Here is a 23,057-nt window from a genome sequence, read left to right as displayed (position 1 = left end):
AAATGTGTCATTCAACAGGAAGTGAAGCTGACAAGTCACAATCAATACATCAATCAGCATGGAGAGAAAAACGTCTCTTAGAAGATCTTCCATAGAAGAAGTAAACAAATCCATTGTCAAGTTGGATGGCGTGAGGGAATGATTTCTAAAGTGAGTTTCATTGATCTAACTAGCTCCTTGTATCCCCTTGAGCAATAGGAGACTGCACATCAGCAGAATCTGGAATCAGACATAGTGAGGAGTGTAAAGTCAAAGGGAAGAGGAGAGCAGAGCAGAACTGCCTCCACGAGTGGGGCCATTGGTTTTGGGGCCTCACAAGCTTGTAATGCCATCACTTTCAAGACTAAATGGTACCACTACAGTCTAATTCTTAGTAATAATTATAGCTAATGTTTTGAGGTTTCTCTATCCAGTATTTTCCAGACATTACTAGTTATCTTTATAATCCCCAAATGCAGGTATTATTCATCTCTATTTTATGAGTAAGAAAACAGAGGTCAGAAAGGTATAAAACTTATCAGCAATGATAAATATTGGAGCTGAAATTCACTCCCAGTCTATGCTCCAAAGGCATACTTCTCTTCAGAACTATAGCAAAGCCCACACCCTCTCCCAACCCCACCTTCTCTCCTTATCAGAATCCTGCTTCTTCAGTTCAAACAATGCCTCCTCCAGGACTTAAAATTAACCCTCTCTCCCTCTCTTGCTCTCAAACTCTCTATATCTATATTCATAACTCTGAGGACAATCTGTCTTCCCCTCATAAGTTTTAAGCTGCCAGAAGCCAGTATGTGAGAGTCTCTCACCCCTCCCTGAGTGACCCCTCTCAACCTGAGAGCCTGAGATACTGACTCCCTGGTTCTGTGGGCAACTGGGTGGGGCAAGGGCAGAGAGTCCAGGGCTGGGGCATGCTTCTGCTGAGAGTTGCCTCTTCTGGAAATCCAGATCCCTTTCAATTAGCCTAATGATGCCATTATCATTTTCTTTGTGCTCTATCATGGGGAAAATGTTGGGAAGAACTCTACAATGCTTCACTGGATGCCCCCTGGCAAGTGCTCTAAATGAGCATTTGCTGATTTGGAAGTAAGACTGAGTATAAATACCACCATGTTATGCTCTCTGCCACAGATGCACTTCAGAGAACCTGCTCCTCTTTCCTGAGGGATATGAGAGGGATGAAAAGCAGGAAACAGTATGCCTTCATCCTAACAATCTCGCCAGTAACCACAGGAATCCAAGTGAAAAAAAGAAAAAGAAAAAAATCAGATATAAACAATTATTAAAAAAAAGAATACAGTTATTTATTTTACGAAAGGATTCAAGTCAAGCTTTCTTTTAATCAACCATTTTTGAAGGATGGAGAGATAATCGATATCTCTAGGGAGTTGGGTTTTTTTTTTTTTTTTCAGAATATACAGCCACTTCCCTCTCTATATGACCTTTGTAACTATAGCTTATATGAATTACAGCTTTCATATGAGCTGTAAACATAAAAAGTAATAGCTGGAAACCATCTCTTTAAAAAAAATATTCATTCATGAGAGACAGAGAGAGGGAGAGGTGGAGACATAGACGGAGGGAGAAGCAGGCTCCCCACAAGGAGCCTGAGGGACTCGATCCCAGGACCCCGGGATCATGCCCTGAGCCGCAGGCAGATGCTCAACCGCTGAGCCACCCAGATGTCCCAACCACCTCTTTATAAAGAAAACATATATGAGTAAATCCACTTTCTGGAAAACAGTGCTCTTCACAACCCCTTTATTAAGCCCAACCATAGCTGAACACCAGTTCACACCCCTCTGCTGCTCTACCCTCCCCTTGCTCATCATTGCTTAAGGCCCAGTGGTCTCTCTGTGCAAAACTGCCCCCAACTCCACAACAGACACCCGAGAGGTATTCTCTGCTCTGTTATACTCAGCACAATGTTCACGGCTGATTTTCTTTTTCCATTTTGTTACAGACTCATTTCATTTAGTACATCTTTACAAGAATGCCAATGAAAGTTTGGAAAGGAAAACAGGTAAAGTCCTGTGACCAGTCTACCATCTTGAACCTTTCTGGGTAGGTTTTAAAAGTTCCCCAGATAACTTAAATACTCAGCTCCTTCTACTCCTCTTTGAAAATCACTTTGGAATTTTGAGTTTATCAGCGGACTTAATAATATTGCAAGATACTATGCTATAGAGTGGGAGTGCAGGTGTAAATTGAGGACAGTGAAAAATGGGACAAACATTAAGTAGGAGACAGTAACAACTAAACACCAAATAATATATTTGGAGGGAGTAGTAGGGGATGAGTAACCTCTTGTGAAATCATCAAGCCCATCAAAGCACCCTTTCCAGTTCCTCCAATATGTCAACACACCCTGTCTATCCTCAGCTCATTTGTGGTCAAGTAGATAAGTTTTTTCCTAAAGCTTTTTCCCAAAAGGTGCATCTACTTACATAGGTTTGCAATACCCCTTTTCTCTCTCAAATTGTGAGCTCCCAAAGTATAAAAATGATTGCTCATACCTTTTTATTTCCTTCCTAAGTATCTACTAGTCGAATCTGCATAATCAATACCTATTGATTGATAATATTTTACTTCCTGGTCAATTACTGTGCTAAACATTTCATTAGTATTTTCCTGCTTTATCTTATCCTGAAACTCTCCTTCTCAAAACAGAGAGCTAGCTAAGTAGGTCACAAAAAGACTTGCACTTGACTCCCTGCCCTACCATTTCTTGCTGCATTAGCCAAATGAATTTCCCTAATACTGGTGAGTCTTGGTTTTCTTATCTGCAAAAATGAAATTAACAGTACTTAGAGTATTACCTATCATCACCTTCTTTTGTGAAAATCAAATCAAACACTGTATTTTTTAAGATTTATTTATTTGAGAGTGAGAGAGAGAGAGAGAGAGAGAGCAAGTGGGGGAGGGGCAGAGGGAGAGGAAGAGGGAGAGAAGCAGCCTCCCCACTGAGCGAGGAGTCCAACACAGGCTCTGTCTCACGACCCCAAGATCATGACCTGAGCCAAAATCAAGTTGTGTGGCATCGCACCTAACTCAGGGTTTCATGAGGTGGGAGATGCATATTCCTGACTGCTGCCCTTATGAACCTTTTCTGATCCTCCCTCCAATCTGTAGAGTGCTTTACGGCCATATGTTGGGTGAGTCACTCATTACCTGAGACACATGTGCAGAAAGGTAGGAAGAAACAGTGGGAGCCAGGGCGGCAGCTTACCCATCCAAGACCCACTTTCTGCCCCAACAGCTACTGCTCCTCTTGCAGGCTGCCTTGTAAATCCCACTAACTTTACTCAAAAAGCATATCCCTGCCCATCTTCCATCAGTCCCTAGTATAAAGCTCCCAGCTTGAGAATCTTGAACTTACTGTTTGAGAACAGCCTTGCAGCCTTGCTTTCCATCCCATCAATGTGTCCTCACGCAAACTCCATATTCTCCTCAATCCTTTGCCCAAGGATGAAATCACAAGGGGATTTGCTTCCTATACACTGATGAGAAATTGCTCTTTGTCAACATAATGCCCTCCTTTTTTTTAAAGATTTCTTTATTGAGAGAGAGAGAGGAAGAGAGCACACGGGAGTGCAGAGGGAGAGAGAATCTCAGACTTCCATACCTAATAGAATGAAGTTAGCTAATGAGGTGAAGAGTGATCTCACATTCACTGGCAAAGAAAGAAGTTATCAGAATGCCCTAAGTGGCCATGTCTCCTCTTTGGTTGTTGCTAGTGGTTATGAGATAGGGGATTGTTTATTTTAAATCCCTCCAATGTTTATAAAACACATTGTGTGAAAGATGATGAAGTAAAAGGTACCCATAGTCAAATGTAAACAAAATATGCTTAATGAAGGTTTGGCAAAAACCATTAAAACTATGTACACTCTCAATCTGGAATTCCATTTATAGAGCTTTAGCCCACAAATACACCTGCACAAGTATGTATAGATAAAGGTTTTGCACTGTGGCATGACATGAAACATCCATAACAGCAAGAGATTGAAACTAGTGTAAACATCCATCGAGAGAGGACTGAGTAAAAAGTGCAATAAAATAAAATTCATTGATATTCAAAATTATGATATCGTGGTTAAAAAAAAGAAGTCCACAAGTTATTTGATACTCCTCCCTTCAGAGGTGGAGCCACGTCCCCCATCCCTCACTCCTTGGTAGGCTGGACTCAGTGACTCATTTCTAACAAACAAAATATGGCAGAGGGCACGGTGCATACCTTCCAAAATAAGGTTATAAAAGGCATACAGCTTCTTCCTTTCTATTTCTGTTAGATCACTTCCTCACTCTTTTTCTTGGTTCATTTCTTGGAGAAGCCAGCTGCATGTCAGAGTGACACTCTAGCAGGTTGTTAGAAAGGTCCAACAACCCACGAGAAACTGAAGCCTTTAGCCAACAGCCAGGTGAGGGCACCACCTCACAAGTGGGTCCTCCAGCACCAGTCAAGTCTGCACGTGGCTGCAGTCCCTGGCAACATCTTGGTTGCAAGGTCAGGAGAGACCTTGAAGCAGAACCACCTCACTGAGCTGCTCCTGCATTTCTAACGCATAAAAGCTGTGAGGCAAAAAAACATTTATTGTTTCAAGCTGTGAAATTTGGGGCTAATTTGTTATGCAGCAAGAGATAATTAATACACATGGGTAAATAAGACTTCTAATAATGTATCATTTGCATTTAAAAAATCCTTTGTCTCTTATCAAAAGTCTTTTTATGTCATATATTCAAATACAGTTACCTGCTCTCTGGAACAATAATAATAATTTTCTAGCTATAAAAGAGAAACATTTCCTTAAACCTTAAGAAAAAAACAAACACTGTCATCAGCATCATCTGGCTAATGTTAGTTTCTGAATCACAGGGATCCTAATGGTGAAACCCACAGTCTCATTTAGGAATGCAACTTAGGAAAACAAAATCAAGACAGATGGCAAAAGGCAAATACAATAAGAAAACTATTTAAATTGCTTAATTGTTTTTAAAAAAAATATTTTTAGGGGATCTCTGGGTGGCTCAGCAGTTTAGCGCCTGCCTTTGGCCCAGGGTATGATCCTGGAGTCCCTCGATCGAGTCCCACGTCGGGCTCCCTGCAAGGAGCCTGCTTCTCCCTCTGCCTGTGTCTTTGCCTCTCTCTCTCTCTCTCTCTCTCTGTCTCATTAATAAATAAATAAAATCTTTAAAAAAACATATTTTTAACAAACAGCTACTTGGAAGTCCATCATCAACTTTGAATATTCTATTTCATATTACAAAAATCGTGCAATTTGATAATAATGATAAAAATAACTAATGAAGAGTGAGTGAATGTACTAAGAAGTCACATAATTTGTTGCATACGATCCTTACAACAACCCCATGTTACTTACTCCTACAGGCCCACTTACTAATGGGGAAATTAAAATTTTAGCAAGGTCAAATAGCTTGACTAGTGTCACACAGCTGATAAGAAGCATAGCCAAAATTTCAACACCTGGCCTTTGCACTCGACAGCCAGAACTTTCAACCATTACTCTGTATTCTATGGTATAATGTCCCATATTGTACACACGCTTAGGTTTTTTTTTTCTTTTTTTTTTTAGGCTTTTTGTGAGATTGTGGTTTTATCGGATAGTATCTGGGTCATTAACCAAGTACTCAGAATGTGCATGGTACATGGCTAAGCACTTAGATGCATTATTTCCATTAGTCCTCACAGCTACCTTATTAGGAGGGACTGTTATTATCCTCATTCTACAAATAGTTAACGGGGCCTGCTAGAAGCTGCAGTGCCCACGGTCCAGAACTCAGAGCCAAGCTTCCAACCAGGCAATATGACTCAAAAGCCAGCTTCCACAGTGTAATGTAAATATAGCAAACTTCTATATTTATAAATAATTAAGGCTGCTAAATTAAGATGAGGTAGGATGTATGGAAGATGGCTGTGTTTTTCCAGAAACAATCATGGGGTTGGAAGGTTTAGGGAAAGAAAAGGAAACAAATATGTGGCAACATTTCAGTCCCCATAGCACCTGGGAGATTCAAAGTGCTTTTGTAAGCATCCATAGAAGTCAATTCGCTTTTAGTTTATGGCCCACGGCAGTGTGTTAAATCCTCTGTGAGATGAAGGAGAATGAGCTGCTGATGCACACTTTCCATGTTTATTCATCATCGAGTTATCAATGCTGCGTCTTTGGGCAATTTATTTATTACTCATCAATTATGTATTAAGCTCCCAAAATGTGCCAAGCACTCTTCCAGGAGCTGGTTCTAAAACAAACAAAACAGATAAAAATCCTTGCTCTCATGGGATTTATGTTCTTATGGTTAGAAAAAAGACACAATAGACAAAATAAGTACATCTATGATGGGTTAGACTGTGGTAGGTACTACAGAGAAAAAACGGTGGAGGCGGCAATGAGGAATGTGGTGTGCTTTCGCTTAGACTGGTCAAGGCAAAGCTCGCTTGGAAGGTTCAAATTATTACTGTACATAAACTGTGCTGACTGCAACAGTAATTTTCTCTTCTTGAATTAAAGTGGTTATATGAATAGTTGCCAAAGGTCATTTTCCTGGTATTGTTATAACTGTTTAAGCAAAGTAGATAGATTAATCAGGTAGGGGCCCAAAGTGTTGAAATAGCTATCTGAATTAATCTGGAAAAACTGGATAATCAATTGTCATATTTTCTAAATACGGTGTCTGTATTTGCATAGGATCATCTGATCAGTGTCTGACTTGCATATGATGATCTAAGTCTTTCTTCTAAAAACCCTTTGATAACACAAGGCAAGAGATCTAGTAGAAAAAGAGAGGGTTAGTTTTACAGACTAGGAATCACTTGCAAAAAGCTGTCTGGCAAGACATGACTACTTCTCTAAAGTAGTCTAAATCCATGACTAAATCCTGGGCAAAACTCCCTGGGTTGGCTCATCATCTCCCAGCTACTATCTAACCACTCTGGGCCTCAGTTTCCTTCCCTGAACCACAAAGGGATCACCTCTATTAGACATGTATGGCCTACTATGACCCCAACATCAGGACATGCAAAGGTTTATCTTTCTCATCATCTTCTGCAGCTAACTCCCAAGCTAACTTCAATGGAAATTTTCTTCTTCGGAGTCCCTCTACTCATGACTCTTCCATGCTTCTGGAGCAGTTTGTGAAGTAACTTTATTAGCTCATCAAAACTCACTTGTGAAGGAATGGTTGACAACGAGAAATCACTGACATCGTGTGCAAGTATGAGTGAAACAGTGATGAGCTATCTTAAAACTAGGGTACAGGACAGAGTGTGTCCTTCTACTTCATTTGCTCCCTGATATACTTTGGCTCAACCCAGCTCAACAGTCCAAGACCACTTCCCTCTCACTTCCTCCCTGCCCAGCACACTTGTACTCACTCTTCTACCACCTGACATCAGAGCGATAGCCAGTTGGGGAGCAGGAGGTCTCTTTAGCACATGGAAACCATCGTTCAGCCCCTGTATCAGGGACCACTGGTAAGCCTAATCTAGTGAGACCATGGCATTGATCTTGGCCTCCTCCTCTATCCCCAACAGAAACTCTTTCTTCCCACCTCAGTGCCAGGAAACGCCCACTTGTATCTAGCTAGACTTTAGCAACTAGTAAGGACCAGACTTTCTTTAAGTTTTACCAGAGAGAGGCCAGCAACAAGCCACTACTTCCCCCCTTCCCCTGAGCACTTCCATTCTATTTCACACATGCCCCACCCCCGCCCCATCCAGGGCCTACACTTTCCCTCCACATCCTCCTCACAGACTCCACCTAAAATCGCTCCCATGCCTCACAGTTCCCAGCACACCGACGCGTGCACACTCCTGAGACTATTCCCTAGAATAATTCTTGATTTGGTCACTAAGGCACCCAACTCATGGAGCTTCGTAATAGTTTCTCAATTTCCTGACCACGATGGTTTCTCTAATGACCACCCCAAAATCACAACCCCACATCCTCTCAGAAGGAACATCCCCACTGGTTCTATTTTAACTCCTCTGCCTCCCCTCTCCCACCTTACCTCCTGAATCAGAAAGAATTGCTACCCTGAATATTTATTCTTTCACATCCGGCACCCCCCACCCATACACACCAACACACACACACACACACACACACACACAAGTTTAGGTACAGCAGGGTTTGCAGACCCAGCCTCAGTCTGGAGGCATAGGCACGTGTGCACACACACACACACGGGCACACACACCAAAAAAGTAAAGAGCTGAATCTTGTTTTATGTGTGTCTTTGTGTAATGCTGTATTCTGTTATTTAGTTTTGTATTTAACCAATTTCAAGGGTGCACTAACTCACGGAGATCAGTCAGTTCACACACACTTGCACACTCATATCTACATCCACAAATGAACACACGAGTCACAGTTCACAAACATACCTCACCACCTCCTGCTGCTGTTCCTGCTGTCTCACTGAAGGATGGCCTAGGAATCAAAGCAAGGAGCACAGTCCACCGAGGGCAGCCACAGCCCTGGCAAGCTGTGAGTGTGTTAAGGTTAATGGGTTTCAAATGCAAATGACTGCCCAGATTTCTTTCTCTAGATCAGATCTGCTAGTTAATTAGTAATCGTAGTCTTCTTCTGAGAACATCCCTAAGAACCTGGAGGAAGAAGCGACCACCCTGCCCCTCCTCTAACCCCTCCAGGAGCTGAATCCAGCACTGATCACTGAATCCAGCACTGATCACACTCGGGGGGCCTGGCAAAGAAATACAGACGGAGTCAATGGGTAGATGATAAAGAGCAACAAATAAACCATCCCAGGGTCCCAGTGACATTTACTAGCACAATCTGCTGATGTGTGTTTGAAGGAAATAACTTTGAAAATGTTTTCAGAGTAGTTTTCTTCTTTTCTTGTCTCTAGAAGAGCTGCCCTCAAGCATTTTCATGCAGTGGAGACCCTTTGGCAGGCTGGTGCCTCCAATGGACCTCTCTTAGAATTACATTCTTAAATGCATGAGACAAAATATGTTAAGAATTCAAAAGAAACCAATTCCATCGAATTAGTTACTAGAATTTCTTTTCAAATTTCAGTATAATAATGCATGTGTTTCTTTAATGATGTATTAGCTAACCTAGGAACGAGTCTAACAGCTACCACAATCTCAAAATAGTAATAAGTGTAAATAGTACCTAGAGAGTATCTTTAAAATATGATAAAAAAAAAAAAAAAGTACCTGTAGCTTCTCCTCGAACCAAATCTTAGGTACTTCTAACAGTCTTGAGGTTTGTGACCTCACTTTATACTTAAAAGACAGGCCAGATTTCAGTTGGATTTCAGCAAAGAAAAAATAAATATTGTTCCTTCCAAATTCACTTGCTTTCTGAATTATACGCATGAATCTCTGGTTAAGAATCTTGTTCTATTTCCTGGCAGATCCCCCCCCCCCAAAGTAGGGGGGTGTCCTCCCCTCTGTGCCTGTGTTCAAGTGTGATCCATAAATCTGTTTTTGCCAGTCTCCCAAGAAATAAGTACCAAAATTAGAAGTTTTGCTACAAATAGCATAATTTTGTCCTTTTACCCTCATGATTTAAAAAATGGAGTGGATATTTGTATATGCCTGGTTTTTCACTTTAGTTTTCTTATAATGCAATTGGACCTTAAATTTACAAGAATCTTGGTCTGTGACATGGTAGAAATTAAAGAAAAAGAAATCTCATTAGCACAGAGAGTTTTTAAAAACCCTGCCCCAGGTGTTATTCCCAGAAAATGAATTGCTTTTACAGACCAGTGAAAATTCAGGCATAATCTGGGTCATGGGACCTAAAGTCATAGACTGTGTCCATAGACTGAAAAAACTAAAGTCATGATTTCTTATCGTCATTTTATCAGGGACACAGACTATTATAATGAAATCATCTTTTCTTTTTTAAAAAGTCCCCACCCTTGTCCTCATTTCTCTCATCACCCATCACCAGTAAAATGTTGTCAGGAACCAACAAAGCCTACAGATAAGATTTTGGGCAGCACGGACCTAGCATATTTCTTCGGCATCAGGAAGTCAAAGAATTTAGAGCTACAAGAGGAGGGAAAGGCAAAGGAAGGTACAGGGAAGCCTGCTGGGCACTGAGGCCGTTTGCCTGCATTGTCTCACTGAGAGACACCACAGCCCAACAGCAATGAGGACCTGAACTGCCTGCCGAATGCCTGTCTACCCAGCATTACAGCCCAGATGGGTTGGAGCATTTGGTATGACCTCTAAGGACCACCAATGACAGCCCCCTCATTTTCCAGAGGAAGAAACCGGGACCCAAGAATTTTGAGGTGTGCATGAGTGTAGTGACAAAAGTTGGGCAGACCTGAATTAAAAGCCCAGGTCTGCTTACTGGCTTGGGTTGCAGGACCACATAAGCCTCAATGTCCTTAACATAAATGAAGACAGGAGTGGTACCTATCCAATCGAATCATAAAGATATAAGGGTATTAAATAATACAAAACAAGTAAAAGACTTGGTGTTACCAAATAACTACTCAGTAAGAGTCAGTTACATTTGTTAAGATTATTATGCACCTACACAGTGATGACTAGAGCCCAGACCCTGGTCTCACAACCCAAGGCACCTTCAACTGCATCAATATCTCCTTTGCCCCCCAATCGGTACTCCAAATGTAGTAGGTACTCATTAATGTTTAAAAAAGAAAACTTATCGAGTACCTACTTTGCACAAGGTCCTGTACTACATAAAGACATCTATGTTGCTGTCTGAGTGTAACCGTTTAAAAGTTTAGCCCCTAGATTAAAAAAAAAGAGAGGTGATTCAGGCCAGACCAAGGTACAAGTACCATGATACCTAGAGTACTTTGTTGCCTTAGTGACACGGCCTTACCTGGCCTGAGGATGTCAGGAAAACACGTGTACTTGGGAGCCATGGAAGCCGTGCTGATATGAGAACCAGTAACGTGGTGACACCTCCTCCTCCCCATTCCCTAGACACCACCCTTACTTAGACTTTCATGACCCCCAGTCTTTGCTTCTGACCTCTGAAAACACAACACTAACCACTTCGTAAACACAATTCAATTCAACATATAGGTACATGTGTATCTATAAGCAAGGTATTGTTGGAAGAGCAACAAGAGCAACATTTATGACATGCTTCCAATGGCCTGTGCATTATGCTAAGTGACCACAGGCATGATTTCACTTCCTCCCCATTGTGGGAGTGCCAGGAGGTAGCACTACACTGTGAGGTAGCAGCCGTCACCCCAGTCTCGCAGACTAGAAACCCTAGACACAAAGAGCTACTTGCCCAGGGTTCTGTCACTAAGAAGAGTTGAAACCAGAATGCAAACCCAGGCAGTCTGGTCAAATCTGCACTCAAACAGGAACATGAGTGGTGCTTCCATAATGGCCAGGAAAAGATAGAAGTCAAGTGGCTACCAGACAAAAGACAAGACAGCACTGACTATGCTATTGGACAGAGAACACAATTGGGAGGGACAAGAAAGAAACCGAAGGCATGGAAAGGTGGGAGTGGGCAGGGAAGAAGGAAAGACACTTTGAGCCAAGGGATCAGCATATGCAAGGCTCAGAGTAGAAAGAATGGGACCTGTTTTAGAAACGGCAGCAAAAAGGTAGAGACAAGGAAGACAGTTTTGGGAGAAAGTCAGGGACACTATTTACAAAGCACACTGGAGTCACATCGAGGAGACTCTAGCCTCTTAGCAACAGGGAACCATCAGAGATAAAAAACTGCCCAGAGCTGCCATAAGCATGAAATCAATTTCTGAGCCCTATGCCCAGGACTCAAAATCCTAGCAAGTCTGTCTCTTTAGTCTTTAGTCAGAATATTTAGTCTCCCACACCTCTACACAGAACAAGTGCCTATCAGTAAGGAATTCTGGAAGCTGTACCAGCTGCTTGTCCATGGAGTGACACAAAAGTGGGGAACTCCGCCACCCTGAGATCCCCACGGGTATCCCCTAAAGATCAAGAGAGCAGTGAATCACCTCACCAGTACTGATGCGAACATCTGTCTCTCCCCGTGTTGACCTTCCCTAAACAACACTTGATTCTGGCTTCTGTTCTAAACCCAAAAAAGAGTCAGTCGGTTCTTCAGGATAAATCCTCAAATTCTTCTTTCTCTTTAAGGCTTCTTTATTATTCTTGACTCTACCATTTCCACATTTTTCCAATATTCACCAAAAAGCTTGGCTCAGTGCTGTTTCTGCATATTTGGGGCAGCCTCCCCCTGAAATGTCTATATCCTCTATCTGCCTATATAAACTCTTATTGCAAAGCCAAGTTTAAACTCAAGTCATTTTGATGCTTCCCCTTTTCTGAACTACTAAAGTAGCACTATTTTCAAGAATACATGGTTCTACTTATAGATATGCATACCCCAAAGTGCTCGCTCAGAGGAGTGCTAGCCACTCATCAAGCCCCTGCTGGCTGAGTTCCCTCAAACGTCACATGAGAGATAGACCCAGGTGAGGAGCCCATTCTGACTGCTGAGCACTGGTGTGTGTCTCTTTCCTCCTGGCACTGAACACATTATTGGATTTTCCTTCCCTGGAATAAAATTCTATAGGAAACAAGGTATACACCTGCTTGTACCTTACCAACTAGGGGTGGATAAGATAACTCTGACAGTGTCCCTACAGCCTATTAACCTCAAACAGCTGAATACAAGATTGGAATCAAGATAAGTCACAGAAAGAGCATGGTGTTCAGAATCAAACTAGCCTGAGCTTGAATATCAGAGTCCCTACTTACTTGCTACAGACTTTGGGCAGTCATGTAAATTTTCTGAAGCTTAGCTTCCTTCTCTGTAACTTACAGATGACAATACACATGACATAATATTATTTTTTGAGCCTATGCTGAGATAGTAAGTGCCTGACATCCAGGATCAGTTTTCCAGTCTCTCCCTAACTGGACTTTTCTGAAAATAAAGTCAGATAAAAACCAATGAGCAGGGGCATTGGCTTAAATCCTGTTTAGAACTTTTCCTCCAGTTCATCAACTGCCAGAGAGAGCCTCAGGAGAGGTTTGGGCTGGAGGCAGTGGGCTCTTCCCTCCATGGACCACTGACGGGCAGCAGAGAACTGTCCACACCTGCCACATAGAACTGATTCCCCAGGTCAGCAGGGGAAATCCAGGCGGAAGCCAGAACTTTGTTCAATAGGACTATCCCATCCCCTGCACACGTGCACATGCACACACACTAAGGCACTCACACTCACAGGCACATGCCGATCTACACCCTTCCTGTCACCGGTCACCACTGCCCACAACCTTTAAGCTGTACCTCTTTCTTCTAACTACAGCTGAGTTGGTTTTCCTTCTTTTGTTCCAATTATAAGCTCTTCACATCAGAGGTTACCTGGAAATGGAAAACAGATGTCTGAGGTAGGAGCGATTTCTCTCTCTAGAAGTGTTCGGAGAAAAGGAGGGGGAAAGCAAGCGACCCGTACTGAGCATTACAGCATTTCCTTCCCTTGGGAAATATCTGTTATTCAGCAGTTTGACGCAGCCTTGCATCCCTTCCTACCTTTTACCCCCTCAGACAGGAACACGTGCACACTCAGGTATGGGTCCAGGGAGTGAGTTCTTGGGGATAGTACGTTACCTTGTACTCATGTGTCGGTCATAAAACATCAGCTGTATCACACCTTGTAGCTCTCAGAGCACTTTAACCTGTATTATTTCTTTAATTGCATATGATAGGGCAGATGTTTTAATCCCCATATAAAAATGAGGAAACAGAAACTAAGAGAGATGATTTGCTAAAGGTCATTAGAATCATGGCAGATTCGAGCTCGTAGTTATTTCAATAGAGTAGTCCAATGTTCAGAGTCTGAAGTTGGTAAATAATTCAGTAAATGTAGACATTTCTTCTTCAGACTAAATATTTGTTCATTCATTTGGCCAATCTGAGTTCATTCTCTACCACATCTCCCAAAGTGGAGACTCTCAGATCCCATCCATTATCAAACTCTGCCACTTTCACCTTAGAGTTGGCCATTTCTCTTTAAGCCTGTATCTTGTACTAGAGATTCCCGTGGTCTCCACCGTGGCTCTCCTGCCCCACGCCTGGAGGACACCTGTCCACTCATGTAAGGGAGCCCAGCATGACCCTGACCCACTGGTCCCAGCTGACTGAACCAGCACTGGACAGCAGACCAACCTGGTCTGGTTGGATTCTTACTCCCAGAGTTTAGGATTAGAGACACAGAGTCTGAATCAGAGTTCACTGGGCACTAAGTCTGTGAGGTCAAGTCATGTTATAGAGAGAAAGAAATTAAAGCTTTGCTGAAAATATTTGTTTACTCAAAAGAGGATGGAAGAAAGTAGTGGAAAGTAGTGGAAATAAAAGACCGCTCAAATCCAAAGGAGGAACAGCACAGAAAGTATTTCTCCTATTTCTGTGAAGGCCAAGGTACAACTGAATTTCATCTGATACTCCTGCATCTTCACCAAAAGCTATCCCTACTGTTACTGCCACCATCTCTTCTACTACTAACCACCACCACTACCACCACCACATCATCATCATCATCATCATCCTTTCTTCCAGATAATTTCTGTGAGTTTCCATGGCTGGCAATCAACCAGTCTCTGCTAGCCCTGGCTCTCGGTTTTCTCCCTTTGCCCAGTGTAAATATCTTCACCAAAAATCTCTAACCATTCCAGCTGAAAAATATCCTCCTACCATCTGGGTTTTGCTAGCCTTTATGACCACTTATAATAATCGTAGGACCTTCAAATCCCAACAAAGTCTCTGTGAATTGTTTGGCATCCCCATAGAATTGTATTTTTTTAGATCAGGAGACACATAGCCTAGGGTTATGCAGTGACCTGCTAAGAGGTATACACAGTACATTTTCTTGGAAATTCCATTTTAGCCCAAGATCACTGGAGAAGAATAAGTAATTTAGATCAATATTTTGAATTGTGAGAAATATGACAGTATAAAGTAGTAGCATGCAAATCTACATGATGTTTTTCAACATGAAATACTAAATTTTACAGAAATTTACCCCTGTGATGAGATGCTAGTGAGTATGCTTCCCCACTTTGCCCCCATCCCAGGGGAAAACGTGAACAGGATGGCACAGGAAACATCTTTCAGCCATGCATAGACTTTCTCTCTGTCACTGCTACTCTCCTTGGCTCAGCCTCTCTCCCTACTCCCATGCTTCCCTCTGTTCTGCTCTCTGGAAATCAGCATGTCCATACAATCTCCCTGTCTCTGCTGGACAGAGAACCTCTCGAGGTGTCAAAGCTGAACAGTGTTCTCCTACGTTATTGCATCACAGAGAAATAGAATGTCTTACAGTTCTATCCACTTTTATTGAAAACCTCCTCTTCCTTAATTCACTTTAGTGAACAAAATGAAGCTTAAGAAGGGGCCCAGGATTTAAGGATAAATCACCAGGATTTAAGGATAAATCATGTTAATACCACCACCACGCTGGTACCAGATCCCATGACTAGACCAGGGATGTGCACCTAATCCAAAGACAGCAAATCCTTGTTTCAACCAGTCTCTTACAAAGATTTTCTGAGTGTGAGACACAGAGAGAACTTGCAGCAGGATCAATTAGTAGTAAGAGCAAAATGTAAAGAGAAAGAATCAGAAATAAGAGCTGTAATGAGACAATCCTGAACCTCCTCTCCCCATACCAGTACCACTCTGCCCACATCCTTTTGACAACCATGAGTGGACAAAATAGGCTTTAAAGTGCAGGAAGCAGAAACATCCTTCCTTTTGTTTCCTCTCTTGTGCTTCCTGATTCTTGCCTCTCTGTGACAAGCACACTTAGACAGAGGCAAGGCTGTCTGTCCTTCCCTCCATACCATTTCCAGGCTTAGACAGACAGACAGATTCCCAGGGCCCTTCTTGCAGGCAAATTATCAGCTAGTAATGGCATTCACCTTTCAGTAATGATGGCTCAAGCCTTATGACTTAAAACCATAAAGAGATTACCTTTCTCAGGGAAGAAGCCTGGAGCAGAGTAGTTGCTGATGTGATTTCAAGTACTCAAAGAATTCAGAGAGAGGGCTGTGCAATTCTCTTGGCTTTTCCCTCACGGTCAGAGCCCCAACCATAACATTCAAGTGTTGGCACAGAAAGAAGAAAAGGCAACAAGGGTTTTCTAAAATATTCCACCCAATAACTACTTCTTGTGTCCCAAATGCTGCTCCTATATGTAAGAAAGATGGGAAATGCAGTTTATTTTTAGATGGGAATATTGACACAGCCAATAACACAGGGGTTCTGTTGGTAATGGAGAATGTAGGCAATCAGCAAAACCCATCATGAGCAGGGTGGCAAGTTGGACATGTGGACTCTGCCTAAGTCAACTGCATGCTCCATCCAATGTGCTCCATTCAACATACAGCTCTGCCTCGGGACTCTTCAGACACTGGTCTAGCTTTTAATAAAGTGATACACACCCTACATGTAATAAGAGTGACTGGCAGAGCTGGGTTTGGGAATTCCTGGAGCTCTTGGCTCTGCGCTGTCTAAAAGCATTAACAACTGTCTTTAATTTCTAGCAACAGCCTGAATCTCACTATGGTGGATCAGCCAAGTGAATGGCAATTAACTCTTACTGCTAAAACACGGATTCTGAATAGACAGCCAGTGCCAGAGCCATGTTCCAGACTCAGGTGGGGCTACTGCTGGGATCCTGGGAAGTCCCTTATGCCCTTTTACCCCAGGGGTTCTCAAATGTTAGTGAGCACTGGAACCACTTAAATGGCTTGTCAAAACAGATCACCGGGCTCCACCTTCAGAGATTTTGGCTCAATGGTTCTAAGTGAGCCCCAAGAGTTTGCATTTCCCACAAGTTGTCTGCTGATAATGATCTCCATGGTCTGGTGTAACTGATAGTAAATTTGCATTACTGGAGATGACCCAAATGAATCTTTACTCCTTGTAGCAAAAAGAAGCTGCTTAACATACCCTTTGGGTTCAGACAGAAGCCCATAAGGTCAGATAAAGGACAAGATCTAAGGACAAACACCACATCCCTTAGAATCCTGCCTATGAGCTGGTGGCTCCAGTTGTTTCTGGGCGAAATTTCACTGTCTAATTCTTTCTTCCCTTAGGATGAGTGCTTTCCTGAATGGCGTAGGCTATGAGAGATTTTCAGCCTTTAATCTTCAGTGCAGAAAACACATTTGAATTCCAGGAGTGAATTCATCTACATTCAAGCAGGGTCCACATACTACATTCATCAGAAAGCACAATTGATCACATCACCGCCCTGAACTGAAAGCAAATGACCAAGTAAATGAGCAAAAATCTAGCTGGATGTCATATATCATGAGGAGCAAAGAATGAATAATATGCAATCCCTGCTTTTGAACAACTCAGTGTAATTGGGGTACACACTTCTAAACCAATGCCTATTTTGATCAATATAGTAAGCAATATAATAGCACTATGGACAAAGTGGTGGTATGGAAGCAAAGAAGACATAGGAAGTCTATAGGAGGACATCAAAAAAAGGCCTCAGCCCAGATCTCCTCAAAGACATTCTAAAGAATTTCATTTATACTTATATTTATACATTGCTAATAGCCATGTTAACCTCCTAGGTAGATAGACATTTTCTTTCAATGACCTTACCCGAGCCAAGAGAGATTTCCCCCATACCTTTCCCTGTAAGAATAGTCATTTCCTGGGATATGAACCCACCAGACTCAATTTTTCTATCTTTCTTGAAAATAGAATGATTATTCATCTTTCCCTCGATCCCTACCCCTACTTCTACTCTCTGAGGTAGTTCACAAGGGCTCAACTGCCACCCCCCAAAATAAACCCATTCAAATAGGACTCAGGTTGGAAAGAATGTTACCAGACATCTTACTCAAATAAGGATACCCATTACACCCCACTCTACAGATTGGTAGCTAGACTTAGGAGAAAGAACACCAAACATAAAATCAGAATGTCTGGAATTAGAAACCCAGCTTCTCACTTAGTACTTTAGGTATCCTGGCAGAGATATGGAACTATTTAACCTTCCTGAAACTCTACTTTGTTAATAAAGTGGAAGTAGCATACGGTCTTCACAGGGTACCTGTGAGATTAAAGGATACTCATCCTACTATAAAGTAGTAAGTGGAGTCTACAATTTCAATTCTGTAAGATATGGGGCCACATTTTCTCAAGATCATGTAAATGGCTGGGCGTGGCCTGCACAGTAAGCATGCAGGAATTCCAGGCTTCACAGTGGTCTGGTGCCCCCTGGTGGGAGCTGTTAGATAAGGAGAGGCGGGTTCTGGGTCCCAAGCTGGTTTGAACTTCTGGGAAAATGGCAGTGATTATAAGATTTTTCCAGTTTATTGGGGCCCATTTCGTTGTCCAATTATCTGGGGACATTGGAGACATGGGGATAAGTCCCCAGCCTCCACACTTCCTGAAAGTAGGTTACCCCTTAACCAATATTTCCCCATCACCCATGACCCCGAATAGCAACCATTCTACTCTCTGTTTCTATTAGTTCAACTCTTTCTAGATTCCATATATAAGTGGTATCATGCAATATATTTCTTGCTGTGACTGGCTTCTTTCACTTAACATAATGTCCTCCAGGTTCAGCCATATTGTTGCAAATGGCAGGATCTCCTTTTTTGAGAATGAATGATACTCCATTATATGTATATGCCACAATTTCTCTTTTTTTAATATTTTAGTTATTTATTCATGAGAGACACACACACACACAGAGGCAGAGACATAAACATAAACAGAGAGAGAAGCAGGCTCCTTGCGAGGAGCCTGATGTGGGACTCAATCCTTGGACCTGGATCATGCCAAAGGCAGACACTCAACCACTGAGCCACCCAGGCATCCCAATGCCACAATTTCTTCATCCATTCATCCACTGATAGACACGTAGGTTGTTTCCAAATCTCAGTTATTGGGGATAATGCTGCAATGAACATGGGAGCACAGATACCTCTTCAAGGTACCCACGTCATTCCCCTTGGCTATATATCCCAGAAGAATGATTGCTAGATGATGCAGTGGTCCTATATTTAACATTTATTGATCCGATGTCATGTGGCAAGAACAATGCCAAGCTTGTAGTATGTGTCAATTCAGGTAATCCTTCCAGTTCTCTGAGCTGGATGTTATTCTGATCATCATCTCCATTTCATATGAGATAAATATAGAAAATTCAATCATTTGCCAAGGTCACACAGAGGGAAAGTAGCAGTCAGGCCTCAACCTTCAGGAGTCTGGTTCCAGAGGCTCTCTGGAACACAGAACACCCTTCCTCAAAATGCTTTACAGAACTACAAGCTCACTCACAGAAGCATACTTTCTAGAGCCAGACTGTGAAAAGTTAGCAAAAATGGCCAGTGAGGCAGGAAGCTGAGCAAGTAGAAGAGTAGAGGTAAAAAAAAATTCCACCTCTTAGAGGAAATGTTACCATATGATAGATTGCAAACCAACCATTCAACTGCTCCTTTCCATTACTCCACAAAACAAGTGAGAGACCAGATGAAGCAAGAAAGACAACAATAAAAGAACTGGAAAAGCTAAAGCATTTGTAAGAGTGAAAAAGAGGTGAGGCAGAAATGTTATGAAACAACATCTGGTCTCTAAATGATCAGCTCTCCAAATCTCCACTGAGTTAACTAGCCTGAATTTTTACAGAGCTTGCAGAAAGGACCAGAAAATCAGCTCATATTCCTTTAGAGATCAAGCAGAATTAAAGATGCCAGAAGGCCCAAATACCTCAAATATTTGGAAATATTTAAAAGGGGAGAGAGCTAGACTTCAGAAATTACAGCCAAGTCCGTTAGCGTATGTTAATATAGTGCCTTGGAATGTTAAAACTGTCCTAGATATAACCCACGGGGACGTTATAGACTAATAAACACTTCATTTGTGGGCATTTAATCCATTCAAAAAATATTTCTTGGGTCCCTGCTATGTGTCTTCATGAAGCCTGTATTTTTAGTGAGGTGTAGGTTAGGCAATGAATAACTGCATGTGCAGGAATATACAAGAGGGTAACTATAATTACAAACATCCAAGATGTGGGTAAGAGATGCCATCCACAGGATGATCAGGAAGGTCCCTCTGATACGGTGACCCTTGGGAAGAAATTGAAACACCTGTGTAGGTAGGGGAAAAGCAATTTGGGCAATGGGAAGGGCAAGCACACCAGTCCTGAGGTGGCAGCATGTGTGGTGAGTTCACAGACCATGAAGGAGGCCCATATGGCTGGTGTGGAGGAAGGAGGAAGCAAGTATCATGGATGACATCTGAGAAGGGACAGAGGCCCTGATTAGATAGGAAGGACTCATAGACCACTGTAAGGACTTGGCTTTTATGGTGAGGGAATTGAGAGGCCCCGAAAGGCTTGAACGGAGCAAGCCTTGACATGATCTTAGTTATATTTTAACAGGATTGCTATTATTGCTTTGTAGAAAATGGGATAAAGGAATGGGGGTAGAAAGCAGAGAGAAAAATTAAAAGGCTTCTGCAATAAGCCAGGCCAGACCACCCCCTGCCCTATCCCTTCATGGCAGGTGCTGGCCTTGTTCATAGCAATGCTCCTCTTGCCAGCACAGTGCTTGGCATAATGATGATGTTTGAATGAAATTTTAGCAACAGCAGTCATAACTCATGGCTAATCCCAGGCGAGGAACCATCTATTTGTCCCCATTAAAAACAAAGTCTATGAGAAGAGTCATGCCTCAGAGGTGATAGAAGAAGGCATGCAACTGGAAAGAGGCACCATTTCAAACCTTAGTTCATCAAGAAGATATGCTTTGCCTGCTGCCAGTTCCCTTCAAACTCATAAGCAAATCCCACTCCCCCCTCCTCCCGTGCAGGTCCAGATGGGCATGCAAAACCAGACTTGGGAAACTGAGACCTGTCTCATTTGCATCCCTGATGCTGTGAGGGACACTGCATGGACACACCTGGGTTTATTAAAAGCTTCTGCATCACCCAAGAGAAAGAACCATCATTCTTCTACTCTTACAGTGAGTCCTTGTGTGTATCCAAGAGATATTCGAAAGCAACGATATCCCTCTAAGTTTGCTTTCAGAAATTTTTATGCATTCACTCTGGGACAGATCAGGCAAGAGCCTGATGCCTTGTGAAGGAGAGGTCCTGGCTTATAATGCACACTGACCCTTCTTTGCTGGGTGGTATGTTGAGCCTTAGATAGCCAAGTAAGAAGAGACATCATGTTGGCTCTGACTCCTGTTATAACTGTGTCCTATGAAGTCAAGAGTGCATTTATGTTCCTTTCAGTACTGGAGCTCGCGGTGGGGATCCTGACCAATGCCTTCATTTTCTTGGTGAATTTTTGGGATGTGGTGAGGAGGCAGCCACTGAGCAACTGCGATCTTATCCTTCTGAGTCTCAGCCTCACTCGACTTTTCCTGCATGGGCTGCTGTTTCTGGATGCCATCCAGCTTACATACTTCCAGCGGATGAAAGACCCACTGAGCCTCAGCTACCAGACCATCATCATGCTCTGGATGATCACAAACCAAGCTGGGCTCTGGCTCACCACCTGTCTCAGTCTTTTCTACTGCTCCAAGATTGTCCATTTCTCTCATGCCTTCCTTCTCTGCTTGGCAAACTGGGTCTCCAGGAAGGCACCCCAGATGCTCCTGGGTGCCATGCTTTTCTCTTCTGCCTGCACTCTCCTCTGTTTGGGGGACTTCTTTAGTAGATCTGGCTTTGCATTCACAACTGTGCTACTCATGAATAATACAGAATTTAATTCACAAATTGTAAAACTCAATTTCTATTATTCCTCCATCTTCTGTACCCTGGGGTCAATCCCTCCTTTCATGTTTTTTCTGGTTTCTTCTGGGGTGCTGATTATCTCTCTGGGAAGGCACATGAGAACAATGAAGGCCAACACCAAAGACTCCGGTGACCCCAGCCTGGAGGCCCATATCAAAGCACTCATATCTCTCATCTCCTTTCTCTGCCTCTATGTGGTGTCATTCTGTACTGCCCTTATCTCAGTGCCTTTAACCATGGTGTGGCACAACAAGATCGGGGTAATGATCTGTGTAGGGATCCTAGCAGCTTGTCCCTCTATACATGCAGCCATCCTGATCTCAGGCAATGCCAAGCTGAGGAGAGCTGTGGAGACCATTCTACTCTGGGTTCAGAGCAGCCTTAAGGTAAGGGCAGGCCACAGGGCAGATCTCAGGACTCCAGATCTATGTTGAGAGCAGACACAAAATGGGCTCTTCACAAATATGCCTCCAATTATTCATGAAGCCTTCAGAAACTTATTCCAATTTCTTCTGTGGACATAACTGAGAGTCTCTCTATGTATAGCAGAATAAAATAATTAAAGCTCTATCCATGGCCTAGGCAAGGATACCATGCATGGGTTCTCCAAGCTTTGAAAATGAATGAAATAGAGAGGTGAGATACTCAGTGTAAATGCTTTGTATACTGTGGGTTTATTAGTGCTTGATATGAACCAAACCATGACCAATGACCTCTTATGAAATAGTATCTAAACCCCAAGATAACATGGTTGGCTTTTCATATGACTGCTAAACCTATCTCTTAAAACAGGTGCTAGCTAAATATTTGAAAATATTCACTACTACAGCAATTACACAATCCTCTTCAAACTCCACAATTTTCATGGAAGTGTAAGATATGAAAAGACCGACTTGGAAGATCAAGTGTCATCACTTCAGCTTCAAGAGGTACTACATACACTAAAACTCCTACAGGAACCAGAGAATAAGGGTCATTTTGCCTGAAAATACACCAATTCAGAAATGTACATTCAACCTGCTTTTATAGTAAGAAGAAAGAGAGGTAGATATCTGCTTGGTGGGTACCCAGGATACCAGCACTGGAATGTGCCTTCTGACTCTGCTTTATTTGCCCTTGAATACAGTGCTTTGCCTGGTACCAAACATTGGAACCTGCCAAAATAGTCTTGCTGAGAGACATAGAGATTCAGCATTCTCTGTCTGCACAGGAGCATAGCCAGGAAGGCTCTCCTCAAATTGGATCTTACAAGACTCAGCAGAGAAAAAGATATATAAGACCTGTAAATCTTGA

General features: G+C 42.5%; 2 protein-coding genes across 2 annotated transcripts in view; one reads left to right on the top strand and one right to left on the bottom strand.

Moving 5' to 3' along the window:
- Positions 1-23,057, bottom strand: part of MGAM (maltase-glucoamylase) — a 141,825-nt gene that overhangs the window by 80,576 nt on the left and 38,192 nt on the right.
- On the top strand, positions 21,194-22,198 carry TAS2R38 (taste 2 receptor member 38). Its single transcript, XM_041751804.1, has one exon. The coding sequence runs from the start codon at positions 21,194-21,196 to the stop codon at positions 22,196-22,198; it is 1,005 nt and encodes a 334-aa protein (XP_041607738.1).

The sequence above is a fragment of the Vulpes lagopus genome, chromosome 4 (genome assembly GCF_018345385.1).
Source record: "Vulpes lagopus strain Blue_001 chromosome 4, ASM1834538v1, whole genome shotgun sequence".
NCBI lineage: Eukaryota > Metazoa > Chordata > Mammalia > Carnivora > Canidae > Vulpes > Vulpes lagopus.
This window is presented reverse-complemented; position numbering and strand designations above follow the sequence as displayed.